The 13,642-nt window shown below is 39.8% G+C and overlaps 1 protein-coding gene across 5 annotated transcripts in view; it reads left to right on the forward strand.

The window, feature by feature from the left end:
* Nucleotides 1-13,642, forward strand: part of APBB1IP (amyloid beta precursor protein binding family B member 1 interacting protein) — a 166,249-nt gene that overhangs the window by 93,755 nt on the left and 58,852 nt on the right. For all 5 annotated transcript variants that reach the window (XM_050804505.1, XM_050804504.1, XM_050804503.1 and 2 more), the window contains 3 exons: nucleotides 2,368-2,454; nucleotides 4,936-5,079; nucleotides 10,484-10,594. In XM_050804505.1, the coding sequence (XP_050660462.1) occupies nucleotides 2,368-2,454; nucleotides 4,936-5,079; nucleotides 10,484-10,594 (342 nt within the window). The remainder of the gene's footprint in view (nucleotides 1-2,367; nucleotides 2,455-4,935; nucleotides 5,080-10,483; nucleotides 10,595-13,642) is intronic.

Raw genomic sequence — 13,642 nt, forward strand, 5'->3', positions numbered from 1 at the left:
CACTCCACCCTGGCAACAGAGCAAGACTCCATCTCAAAAAAAAAAAAAAATTATTTAATAACTCGACGTTCTGCCACTAATCGGCCTTGGGAAAATCACCTAATCTTCTGTTTCGTCGTCTGTAAAGTAACAAGGGCAGTGGTACCTGTGTTATCGGGTTCTTGTGAGGATGAAATGAAATCATGCCTGTAAAGCCTTAGCACAGGTTTCTGGCAGGTGCTACCTAATATGGCTAGTCGTGGTCTTCAAGCAAAACATTTAAAATTTAAATAGTTTTCTGAATTCTATATTATGACTGCACTAATTCATAATATAACATCCTTTCAAATAACAAGTAAAAGTTTAAAAGTCTTGGAAAAACATATTAAAATAAACTTTTTTCAATAAGAATTACCAAAAGAATTGTACTTGACCAGGCATGGTGGTTTATGCCTGTAATCCCAGCACTTTGGGAGGCTGAGGGGTCAGTGTGAGACCAGCCTGACCAACATAGCAAAACCCATCTCTACTAAAAATAAAAAAATTTAGCTGGGCATGGTGGTGCACACCTGTAATCCCAGCTACTCGGGGGGTGGGGGATGAGGAAAGAGAATCCCTTGAACCCGGGAGGCAGAGGTTGCAGCGAGCCAAGATTGCACCACAGCACTCCAGCCTGGGCAACAGAGCAAGACTGTGTCTCAAAAAAAAAATTGTACTTGACATATTTCCTCCTAAGTAGCTGGGACTACAGGCATGTGTCACCATGCCTGTAGTCCCAGCTACTTAGGAGGCTGAGTGGGGGAGATTACTTGAGCCCAGGAGTTCAAGGCTGCAGTGAGCTATGATCGTGTGACTGCACTCCAGCTTGGGTAACAGAGCAAGACCTTGTCTCTAAAAAAAAAGCAAATGAAAAGAAAAACTCAAACTTCAGTGTGCATAAAAATCATCTGGAAAGCATATTGGAATGCAGATTTCCAGGCCTCATCCCAGAGATTCCAGTGTAACCCAGGAACATGCATTGTATCAAGTTTCAAGGTGGTCTGGGAGTTATACTTGGAGAAACACTCCTATGGTGTAAATAAACACTTGTGCCTAGATTCGGGAGGGTCCTTAATTTAGTCACAGTGCTTCTGTGATACATTTTCTGCCTTTAATACATTTGTTATGTATGATTTTGTAAAACTCCATGTTTTTACATAAAATCCTCAGCACTTTAACTATAACAGTGGTCACTCATTATCTTCACTGTGCATATGGATACCTCAGCTGCGCTTATTGTGTAAAAATTAGTCCTTGAGTGCTCGTGATTTTTTGGAAACTCACACACTTCATTTTTAGCCATCCCATTGATATTCAGTATTAACAAAGTATGATCCAGAAATTAATACGAACCATGCTCAGAGACCACGAATCCACTTGTGAGTTCTTTTATTTTTTTATTTTCTTTTTTTGAGACAAGGTCTCACTCTGTTGCCCAGGCTGGAGTGCAGTGGCGTGATCATAGCTCACTGCAGCCTCGAACTCCTGGACTCAGGCAGTCCTCTAGCCTCAGCCTCCCGAGTAGATGAGACTACAGGCATGCATGCTGCCATGCCCAGCTAATTTTTTTATTATTATTTTTAGTAGAGACAGGGTCCTACTATGTTGCCCAGGCTGGTCTCAGACTCCAGGGCTCAAGCAATCCTCCTGCCTCAGCCTCCCAAAGTGGTGGGATTATGGGCATGAGCCACACCCAGCCTATGAATGCTTTTAGCTCATAGTCCTCCCTGTCTTTGTTTAGGCTGGTTTTCTTTCCAGAAATGCCCTTTCTGCTTCTTTCTGTCCTTAGAAGTTGCTAAATAGTAAACCTTGTGTTGTGATTAACCCAGGTAGTTCTTTTAAAAAATAAAAGAGGTCACTAACATTTACTAACATCTATATTTCTGGATTCTCTTGATAAGCCAGAATCCTGCTCCCCTACAAGGCCTTGAGCTGCCATGTGGCATCTGCCTGCCAGAGCAGTTCCCCTCTTGAGCATAGGACATGAGCTTGACCTTCACTCCAGCCTCCAGCTCTTGCCAGTGCTTTGAGGACTTCCAGCTTCCAGCATTTAACATGCATGGTGCACGCATGGACTTCAGCAATTAAATGAAGTATTTTTCACTACTGTTTTCTATCTTCGTTTTTTCATCGATTGTACACTATGGGAGGGTGAGGAGGTTTCAATCCTGCCTTGCCATGCGGTATCAGCATTTGGGAAGGCCCTGATGATTGATTGATAGCATATGCTCTGATTCCCTGTTTATTTCACACAATTAACATCTTCTTTCCTGCAAGACTGTGAGTTCCTTGCAGCGTCTAGCATGGTAATGAACACTTACTGATCTGATCTTTTAACATTTTATTTAGAATTTCTACTTGGATAACAGAGGAAAAAAAGAAAGCAAGGAAACCAATGAGAAAATGAATGCTAAGAACAAGGAATCCTTACTCGAGGTAAGGTTAATTTTGCAGAATGGAAGAAAAGAGAATGACGTTTGCTCTATCTATTTTTAAGTCATTTTCTTCCCAGAACAATGGAAAAATCTAAAGACACACTGAATTTCAAGTTGGGGTGTTAAAATCAAATTATTACTAAATTATAGCTGTTTAGATCATTCAACTGTTTTTCTTTTTTGAGTCATTTGTTACAACATGTGGCTTTAGACAAATGAAGTGGGATTCATAATTCTTGACTTTTAAAAAGACTTGACAAATCCTCATAAAACTCATCTTCTGGCATTCCATATGTTTCATTACTTAAGTGCTCCACGGAAGTCAGACATAAGACTTCCAAATCTTATTTAAAGGGACCTCTAAGATGCTCTCCCAACATCTCAGATGTGGTAGGAAGCATGAGATTCGGAGTCAGGGACCCGTTACAGGAGGTGGCCCTGCCCAACACTGTTCATTTGCTAATGGGACAGTCCCCGCCCCCCTGAGAACCTCAGTTTCCGAATTGTATTGAATCATCACAGAGATTCAGGGAGCTGGCGAAAGCACTGTGTTGATGACCATACAGATGTCTGTGATGACCACTATTAGGGCGTGTTCCAGAAGTTCATTTGGCAATTGATTGTTTGGAAACTTCTAGTGAGTTTTCACGTGCTAAAAATCAAGGCTCTGAGCCTCGCATGGGGGCACACACCTGTAATCCAGCTACTCAGGAAGCTGAGGTGGGAGGATCACTTAAGTCCAGGAGCTCAAGGCCAGCCTGGGCAACAAAGCAAGATCCAGTCTCAAAAAAAAAAAAAAAAAAAAAAAAAATCGAGGCTCTGCAGCACATAACGCAGCTGAAATGAGTGCCAGATCTCAAGTCACAAATGGCCATGCTAGAGTTGCCCAGGTTGTATTTCCCTGAGACAATCCATGGACCTTTTCCTGAGTTAGTAAATTTTGGACCTCCCTTGAAAAATCAGAAGACCTGGTGATGCCCTCGGCCCCATTACCTGGAGCCAATTGGCTCATTCTGAAGAGCGCCCTCTCGCGTTCACTAAGGTTCCGTCCAGACCTTGCGCATGTCTTTTGCCTGCCTGCGTTCACAGCCCAATACCAAAGCAAGCAGCTACCACAGCCAGCTGCCACTCCCAAGATGCTGAGCTCAGGTGTTGCAGGTTCTGGTTCCTGGGAGCATGAGCACAGCGGGCATTTCCCAGGGAGGCACAACAAGAGAGTCCTTGTCCCAGGACTTCAGCAATGTTTTACAGCTGCATGTAAAACAAAATACAAAGCGTGCTGTGCTATGAAAAATCATTATCCTGCTGTCTAATGGGGGTAAAAACCTGAATCTAAGAGACTATTAACAGGATGACTAATACTAGCCAAATTTGGGGAGAAATTGGGGAGTGTGAACAGAAATGTGTTCCAGCTCTACTACATAAAAATGTACTTGGAGGATGCAAAATCCAGTTATTTTGCATTTATGAAACTAAATGAGAAGATATTGAAAGTTATAAAAAAGAAAGTGAAATCTAAATTTGACTATTTGAATTGTAAAATAGAATAATATATAATTTTATTCTATTGATTTTTAAGACAAAATTTATTAAGAATTCTGTAATTCTATGCAACTTTTGAGATTTAAAAATCTACATCTAGATGTGCTTTGTTATTCTTTTCTGATACTGATGTATTAATAACTGCCTTCTTCCTTCTTTGAAAACTATCCCAAGAAAAAATATTAACTTATTTATTTTTATTCTTTTTATTTTTAATTTTTGTGGGTACATAATATGTATATATTTATAGGACACATAATATATTTTGATATGGGCAAGGAATGTGACATAATCACATCATAGAGAATTGGGTATCCCTTCCCTCAAACAATCCAATTACACTCTTTTAGTTATTTTTAAATGTACAATTAAGTTATTATTGACTATAGTCACCCTGCTTTGCTTTCAAATAGTAGGTCTTATTCATTCTTTCTATTCTTTTGTACCCGTTAACTATCCTCCCCAATTTTATGTGTTGAATTATATATAATAATTGTTCTATTTATGAGCAATGAAATAGTAACTATTTTACTTACCAGGAAAGTAATAATTTTTCTGTCTTCCATTTTATAATAACATTAATTGCTTTTATTAAATGCTTACTTTTACAACATGCCAAGACTGTACCTACCTTATGAAGTTGGGCTATTATTATTCCATTTTGACAAGTAAGTGGACTGAGGTTTAATGGCCCACAGTCACAGAGCTAAGTGGTGAGGAGGCCTTGAGGCGTAACTCAGGAGCCAGGATTCTTGACCGATGTGTTATTCTTCCCCTTTTTTGGCAAATAGCATATAATATAAACAAATGCATTCGATCAGAGCTGTACACACAATTGACTTTTAGTTTAAAAGCTAATTTGCGAGTTTGTTTAAATGTGAATAAAAATGCGTGCTTTATCTTTCATGTGTGTCTTGTGTCGTCGGAATCTCAATTTCAGGAAAGTTTCTGTGGAACATCTATCATTGTACCAGAACTGGAAGGAGCTCTTTATTTGAAAGAAGATGGAAAGAAATCCTGGAAAAGGCGCTATTTTCTTTTACGGGCTTCTGGAATTTATTATGTACCCAAAGGGAAGACTAAGGTCAGAAAAAAAAAAGCACTTAGCAATAAAGCATTTCATAAGCGTCAAACTAAAGAAATCCTTACGTGGCAAGTTAAATACATTCGCTGTTGCTGCAGATTCCATAATCCTGCAACATGTATACAAATAGAACAGTATTACTGAAATCTTCTTGAGTTTTTCCATAGCTCTCTTGAAGGTAAAAGTATTTTATCTATTTTAAAGTCAGGTTTCAAAAATGATGGCAAAAGCACTTTTCTAGAGATTATTTTGTTTCTTTACCTATCTATTTCCAAGGACTTTTTACCCCTATAGTTCTATAGTCATTATAGTTAAATTTATTTTATCTGGAATCATAGAGGTATTAGAAGTCTTGATAAGGTTTTTTTTTCTTTTTTCTTTTGAGATAGAGTCTCACTCTAACCAACAGGCTGGGGTACAGTGGCATGATCTTGACTAATTGCAACCTCTGGCTCCCAGGCTCAAGCCATCCTCCCACCTCAGCCTCCCAAGTAGCTGGGACTACAGGTGCATGGCACCACGCCCAGCTAATTTTTCATATTTTTTGTAGAGATGGGTTTTCACCATGTTTCTTAGGCTGGTCTTGAACTCCTGAACTCAAGCAATCGGCCCGCCTCACTCAGCCTTCCCAAGTGCTGGGATTACAGGCATGAGTCACTGCACCGGCTCTGGACTAGATTTTCCTTGAGATTTTAGTCCTTAGACTCTGAATATTTTTAAATCGTTCTCTGAGGTGTACTCTGAATTTCCCTGCTTAATTTAGCAGGATATTTTAGACATCATTTAACTTTTACTTGGTGACTTGGGATTATTGCCTCAAATTTATATGTAATAAATTATTCCTTGAAATGTAATTTTAACGCTTATTCTGACCATCAGCTCTCTCTAAGATCTTTCTTAGAGGATTAGGACATTTCACTCTTTTGTTCACCATTAATATATGTCTAATCTGTATCTTGGGTACGCAGAAGCATTTTGCCTTCCCTTCCAAATGCAGGGCACCACCAGTGGTATATTCATGCATTGCCAACTTCCTCTGATAAAGCTTAACCCACACTTCCAAGCCGATGAAGTTATGGTGAACATCCAGGTCCGCTACCTCCAGTAAGGAGACTCTTGTCTCTGCCGGAAGGCAGGAGGGGCATTATGGCTAACTCTTGGTCCAGGACAGCTACTGTTCTCCTTAGCCTCTTCCATTCTGCTCCCGGCCTTAGATCTGATGCTTTCCCATCTCTGCCATGTCATTCCAGTCCCACGCTGGGCACCTCACAAATGACCCACAAATAATTTGTGTTCTTTTTGAAATGTTTATGTCTTAGGCATTTGAATATAAATGGTACATATAAATAAACGTGTAACAAACAATATACTCTGATGAGAATTAAAAGTGTTTACATTTGGCCAGGTGTGGTGGTTCATGCCTGTAGTCCCAGCACTTTGGGAGGCTGAGGCAAGGTGAATCACTTGAGGCCAGGAGTTCTAGACCAGCCTGGCCAACATTGTGAAACCCCATCTCTATTAAAAATACAAAAATTAGCTTGGTGTGGTGGTACACACTTGTAATCCCAGCTACTGGGGAGGCTGAGGCACGAGAATCACTTGAACTTGGGAGGTGGAGGTTGCAGTGGCCTGAGATCACTCCACTGCACTCCAGCCTGGGTGAAAGAGCAAGACTATGTCTCAGAAAAAAAAAAAAAAAAGTGTTTACAGTAGAGTCGGACAAGAATACCTTCTCTCACTGTTACCATTAACACTGGGTTGAGGAACTAGTACCTTAAAGCAAAGAATAATAAGTATAACCAATAGAAAGGAAGAGGCAAAGACTGATTTTTCACAGTTGACATGATTGTCTACCAGCAATATGAGATACTCAGCTGAAAAACTGTTAGAACCAAATAAATGCATTAATGAAGAAAGTTTTTCTTTACACAAACAATATATATAATGCAAATTACAATGCAAAAGAATCCATGCAGACTAGAAACAGAAAATGCAAAATTCCTAACAATAAACTTAACAAGAAATGTTCCAGATCTATATGGCATAAAATTTAAAATTTATTAAGAGGAATGAAGTAGAACTGAATCAATAGAAAGGTACCATGTTGCAGGCCGGGCGCGGTGGCTCACGTCTGTAATCCCAGCACTTTGGGAGGCCAAGGCAGGCCCGAGGTCAGGAGTTTGAGACCAACCTGGCCAATATGGTGAAACACCGTCTCTACTAAAAATGCAAAAATTAGCTAGGCATGGTGGCGGGCCCCTATAATCCCGGCTACTTGGGAGGCTGAGGCAGAAGAATTGCTTGAACCCGGGAAGCAGAGATTGCAGTGAGCCAAGATCACGCCACTGCACTCCAGCCTGGGCGACAGAGTGAGATATCATCTCAAAAAAAAAAAAAAGAAAAGAAAAAAGAAAAAAAAAGTAGAAGAAAAAGAAAAGAAAGGTACCATGTTGCTAAATGAAAAGTTATTAATTCTTCCCAGTTTTCTATAAATTTAAGGTAATTTTAATAAAAATATCAGTAGGATTTTATTTACTTGAAATTCACAGATTGATTCTAAAGTTCATGGAAAAAAGACACTCTTCCAAAATAGACCTTCCCAAAATTGTGAAGAACATCCAGGTAGATTTCCTGCCGTGCCAAAACATTAGATAAAAACAGCACGGCTAGAGACAAACAGGTCGACAGACAGCCATCTAATATAAGAGAAGTTAAAGTTAGAATTTTATATCACAGCAGTGGGGAAAGAATATGGTATTCAACAAATGGCATTGAAATAACTGTATATCCATTTAGAAATATAATTTCCTACCTCATTCCATGTACCAGACTAAATTATTGATTGGTTAAAATATCTTTAGAGAAACATGGTATAAAATTCTAGAAGAAAATAGAGGTTCGCTGGGTGTGGTGGCTCATGCCTATAATCCCAGCACTCTGGGAGGCCCAGGTGGGAGAATAGCTTGAGCCCAAGAGTTCAAGACCAGCCTGAGAAACATAGGGAGACCCAGTCTCTACAAAAAAAATAAAAAAATTAACAAGGATGACGGCACATGCCTGCAGTCCCCACTACTTGGGAGGCTGATCGGGGAGGATCACTTGAGCCCGGGAGGTCAAGACTTCAGTGACCCGTGTTTATGCCACTGTACTCCAGCTTAAGTGACAGAATGAGACCCTGAAAAAAAAAAAAGAAAGAAAGAGAGAGAGAGAAGGAAGGAAGGAAGGAAGGAAGGAAGGAAGGAAGGAAGGAAGGAAGGAAGGAAGGAAAGAAGGGAGGCAGGGAGGGAGGGCAGGGAGGAAGGAAGGGAGGGAGAGAGGGAAAGAAAGAAAATATAGGTTAATGTTTTTATAATTTTGAGCTGGAGAAAGCTCTCCTAAGCAAGAATAAAAACTCAAAATTATAACAGAAAAAATGGACAGATTTGACCTTATAAAGTTATTTTTAATACCTTATGGCCAAAGATAACAAACAAGAAGTGAAAGACTGACTACAGTGACAGAGTACATTTGCAACATGTATAAACAAGTATGAATATCCATAAAATATAAAGATTTCCACGAATCAATAAGAAAAAGATAAACATACTTACAGAAAAATGGCAAAGCATTAAAGGGAAAATTTACAGAAAAAGAAGTACTGGTAGCCACCGCATAACTAAAAGTTGCTCCGTCTCACTAGTAATCAGGAAATGTAAATTAAACATGAGATTGATACAATAAACAATATAGACAATATCCAAATTTTGGTGGAAGTGGGTAAGAAAAAGGGACACTCACACCTAGGAGGTTGGAATGGAAACTCATACGGCCAAACTGGGGGACAATTTAGCAAAATCTATGTAAATGTAAAAGGGAGGAAAAATCCTTTCAATTGGCAGCTCCATGCTTGACAAATCTATCTCACGGAAATATAAGCGCATATGCACAGTATTTGTTGTAATAGCTAAATATTGAAATAACTTCTAATCCTCTGTAGTAGAATAGTTAAATAAATCGTTACCCCTGTACAGTAGAATTCTCTGCAGTCATAAAATGAATGTCATCTATTAATTCATGTGTCTTGATATAGAAAGACTCCTAGATGCAATGTTAAGAAAACGAAGGCAGGGGACAGTGGCTCACAGCTCTAATCCCAAACACTTTGGAAGGCCAAGGAAGGCGGATCGCTTGAGCTCAGGAATTCAAGACCAGCCTGGGCAACGTGGGGAAATAGAACAGAATAGAATACTACCAAACTATTAACTATGGTACATTTGGAGAAAAGAACAAAATAAGAAAAAGGGGTGGTAAAGGAAGATATGCATTTTATTATTTAAATATATATTTTTTTTTAATTGTGACTAATATGCCTTAGTTTGTAACTTAAAAACGTAAACTTTGAACATCCAGAAGAAAATATCTTGTAAGAAAAGAATGTACAAGCATATGTAAAGAAATAATTGTGCACTAAGGTGTAAATAGTTCTGCCATCTATTCATCTATTCACTAACTAGGTAAAGAATTATAGAAGGCAAAAGAAAAAAATAATACAACACATTTGTAATTGAAGTGTAACCAAATATGTAGATTACAGGCTGCAGCCTTCACAGTGCCTGTTATCCGTGGAGGAGAGGTCTCTGTTTCCATGGCAACACTGCCTGCAGTAAAGAGAACTTGTGAAAGAAATCCTTTTTCTCAGGAGGAAGAGGAGGAAGTGCATGAAGTGTGTGCTAATTTACTGAGCATAAGTTTATCTCTCATTGTTCGTCCTGAGGGGGACTTTTTTTTTTAAATGCTCAATCACAAAATCCATCACGGACTTAGAATGGCAAAAGTCAAAATGAAATTTCTGGCTAAGCGGTCACCTTGTCTCGACTGCATGGATAATGACATCTGAAGGACAGTCCATCCTGACTCTGGGAGTCCCCAGATAGGCATTAGAACAGCAGTATAATCTTTCACTCCATTTCTTGGTCAGTGGCACCGATTTTCCTTGGCTGTACTCTTTTTTAAAAATTAATTTTATTTTTTGACTGACAAATAATAATTGTACATATGCACAATGTACACAGTGATGTTTTGATACATATAATGTATGGTGATCAGATCAAGGTAATTAGCACATCCATCATCTTAAACATTTATCCTTTCTTTGTGTTGGGAACATTCAATATCTTTCATACTGGGAAAGATTTATGCATAGATCTTACTAAATTGTCCCCCAATTTGGCCATATCTGTTTCCATTCCAACCTTTCAGACTTGCCTTTGAGAAGAACCATACATGGCAGATGTTTATATAAACTACCTAAAAGTCAATATTTTCTTTACTAAAATGTAATCCTTAGTTATGCCGTGAAGGACAACTCTGGAAAATTGTTAACTGTCATCTCAGTTGAAGTTTTATTTTTTTCCCTGTCTTTCAGACATCTCGAGATCTGGCATGTTTTATACAGTTTGAAAATGTCAACATTTACTATGGGACTCAGCATAAAATGAAATATAAAGCGCCCACTGACTACTGCTTTGTTTTAAAGGTATGTTATAAGAAGTCATTCATGTAGATTTATAAGCAATTTGAGTTAATCATTTTTTCAAGGAAGAAAATGTTAAATGTTATATAGTTAGCCACATGTGTAACAATAAGAAATTGTTCAACCAAAATAGGAATGAGGGAAACATTTCTATCAATTTGGGGCATTTTCCTCAAAGCCTCCTATCTGAACCTAAAACTTTAAGGTAAATCTGTCTGGGGATTTCTTCACTTCTGAAAATGAAAGTTCCACATTTTAAACAAATTAATTTATAATTTTATTGATAAGACTAAAAAAAGTTTTCAGTTCTTTATTTATTGGGCTCATTCCAACATAGTAAGTTTTTGGAAATTAGAAACTTGCAAGATGTCCTAGAAAATGTATAGAAAATAACAAAAAAAAATTGTTTTAATTACTGGGTCATGAAACTTAAGGTGTATATTGTCAAAAGGCAATATGTATTATCAAATGTTAGATATGGTTTATGTTTTTTTGAGACAGAGTCTCACTGTGTCATCCAGGCTGGACTGCAGTAGTGCAATCATAGCCCACTGAAGCCTCAGCCTCCCAGTCTTAAGCAATCCTCCTGCCTTAGCTTCTCAAGTATCTGGGACTAGAGGTACACACCACCACACCAGCTAATTTTTGTATTTTTAGTTAAGACAGGGCTTTACTGTATTACCCAATCTGGTCTCAAACTCCTGGACTCAGGAGATCCACCTACCTTGGCATCCCAAAGCGTTGGGATTGTAGGCATGAGCCGCCACTCCTGGCCAATTTACATTTTTTAAAATTAGAATCTCAGATCAGTCTGATCAGGAGACTAGTTATTACAACCACACATGTGATGTGTTAGAGCCTTTCTGTATGCCTACAGAACTCTGGATTGAGGACTATGGTAAGTTTTTGTCTGTGTTTCTTTTTAGTCAAATACAGTAACCAGGCCAAATCAATCATGTTTAGTAATTTTGACTCCCTGAACAATTACAACCACTTACTGTAATCATCAAATAATAATTGGTTGAAATTCTTGGCTTTATCAAGGACTCAGGATATTCAGTGGCTTTCATTCAGATGTCCTAACCTTTTTTTTTTTAATTCCTAAGGATCCACTTTTAACTATTTATGGATAATATTAATAATAAAAACCATTATACTAGCTCAGTCAGCCTGATACTCCCCCAGTGGTTCTCAACCAGGCATTTTGCCTCCAAGGGTTGTTCGGCCAATTCTAAAGACATTTTTGATTGTCATAGCTTGGGGCATGGAGCAGGGACTACTGACATCTAGTAGGCCAGGTATGCTGCTAAATGCCTTGCAGTGCACAAGAAAACCCCCATGCCAAAGACTTCTCTGGCCCCCAATGTCAACAGTGCTGCTGTCAAGAAACCTGCCCTAGACAGAAAAGCCCCAGAATAATGACTGTGAAGGCACTGAAGGCAGGGAGAAGGCTAGATCCATTCACTCACTCATTCATCTATTCATTTAATATTTGTTGAATGCCGGCCGGGCGCGGTGGCTCACACCTGTAATCTCAGTACTGTGGGAGGCTGAGGCGGACGGATCACTTGAGGCCAAGGATTCTAGCCCACTGAAGCCTCAGCCTCCCAGGCTTAAGAGCAATCCTCCTGCCTTAGCCTCTCAAGTATCTGGGACTAGAGGTGCGCACCACCACACCAGCTAATTTTTGTACTTTTAGTTAAGACAGGGCTTTACTATATTACCCAGGCTGGTCTCAAACTCCCGGATTCAGGCGATCCTCCTACCAAGGATTCTGGCCAACATGGTGAAACCCTGTCTCTCCTGAAAATACAAAAAGTAGCTGGGCGTGGTAGTGCATGCCTATAGTCCCAGCTACTTGGGAGATGAGGCAGGAGAATCGCTTGAACCCGGGAGGTAGAGGTTACAGTGAGCCGAGATCCCACCAACGCACTCAGCCTGGGCGACAGAGAGAGACTCTGTCTCCAAAAAAAAAAAAAAAAAAATTTTATTGAATGACAACTATTGTTGAATGACAAGGATTGTTATTATTATTATTTTTACTGCTGCATTCCCATCACCTGGAACAGTGGTGGGGCAATGAAAAAAATACAATAATTCCTGTCCTCATGGAGTTTACATTCAACATGAGGAAAATGGTAAAGAACGAAAACTATGTAATGTAAAGTCAGGTAGTAACAAGGGGCAATATGAAGTAGGGCTGGGGCCAGGGCTCCTTTGGATGGGGTGTTCACAGAGAGGCCCTCTAGGAAGTGACATTTGACAAAAGATGTGAGCGAAGTGAGGGAGCAAGAATTACCCGCAGTACGAGCCCTCCAGGAATAAGAACGGGAAGTGGAAAGCCCTGAGGTGAGAGAGGTCTGTTTGGTCAGCAGGAAGAGAGATGAGGAGCATGCCCTGCCTGCTTCTGGTCCTCGCCCCTCCTTGTCTGTTCCTGATATAGGAAAAATAAGAAGAACGGCAAGCACTGACATCGCATCTTCTTTATAAATGTGGTATGTGTGCAGAGAGACTCCCCAGCCAGGAAGTGGCCAAGTCAGAATGAGAAATCAGGCAGCGTGGCTCAGAGGCCGTTCTCTCAGACGGTTTCTCAGGCCCCCAGAGATCTGGACACGAAGCGTTGCCCACTACCCTGCCCCTCCCACAAGGCCACCTGCCCTTGGAGCCACGTCTTCCCGTGTTTGGAATCCTAAGACCCTGATAAATCACCAAAATGGAGCATTCCAACACACTTTATCACCAAAGCACTGCCCACACTTCTTAAATCAGGAGAAGGTTTTGGAGAAAGTTTCTGAAACGCGGGTCAGTAAACTGGCTGAATCAGAGTCACTGGAGACTCATTACAAATGCAGGTTCCCAGGCCCTAGGCCCACTAAATCAAAATAATGATGGAACCTAGGGTTAGGGTTAGGGTTTAAGGATGGAGCCTAGGAATCTTCATTTTTCCTAAACATGGTCAAGTTTTCTACCAAGTGTTAGAACGTATCCTCACTCTAATGAGGATTCATGTAGTAGTCATGGCTCAGCTGATGATGAAATGGCCTTCAGAGT

The sequence above is a fragment of the Macaca thibetana genome, chromosome 9, assembly GCF_024542745.1.
Source record: "Macaca thibetana thibetana isolate TM-01 chromosome 9, ASM2454274v1, whole genome shotgun sequence".
Taxonomy (NCBI): domain Eukaryota; kingdom Metazoa; phylum Chordata; class Mammalia; order Primates; family Cercopithecidae; genus Macaca; species Macaca thibetana.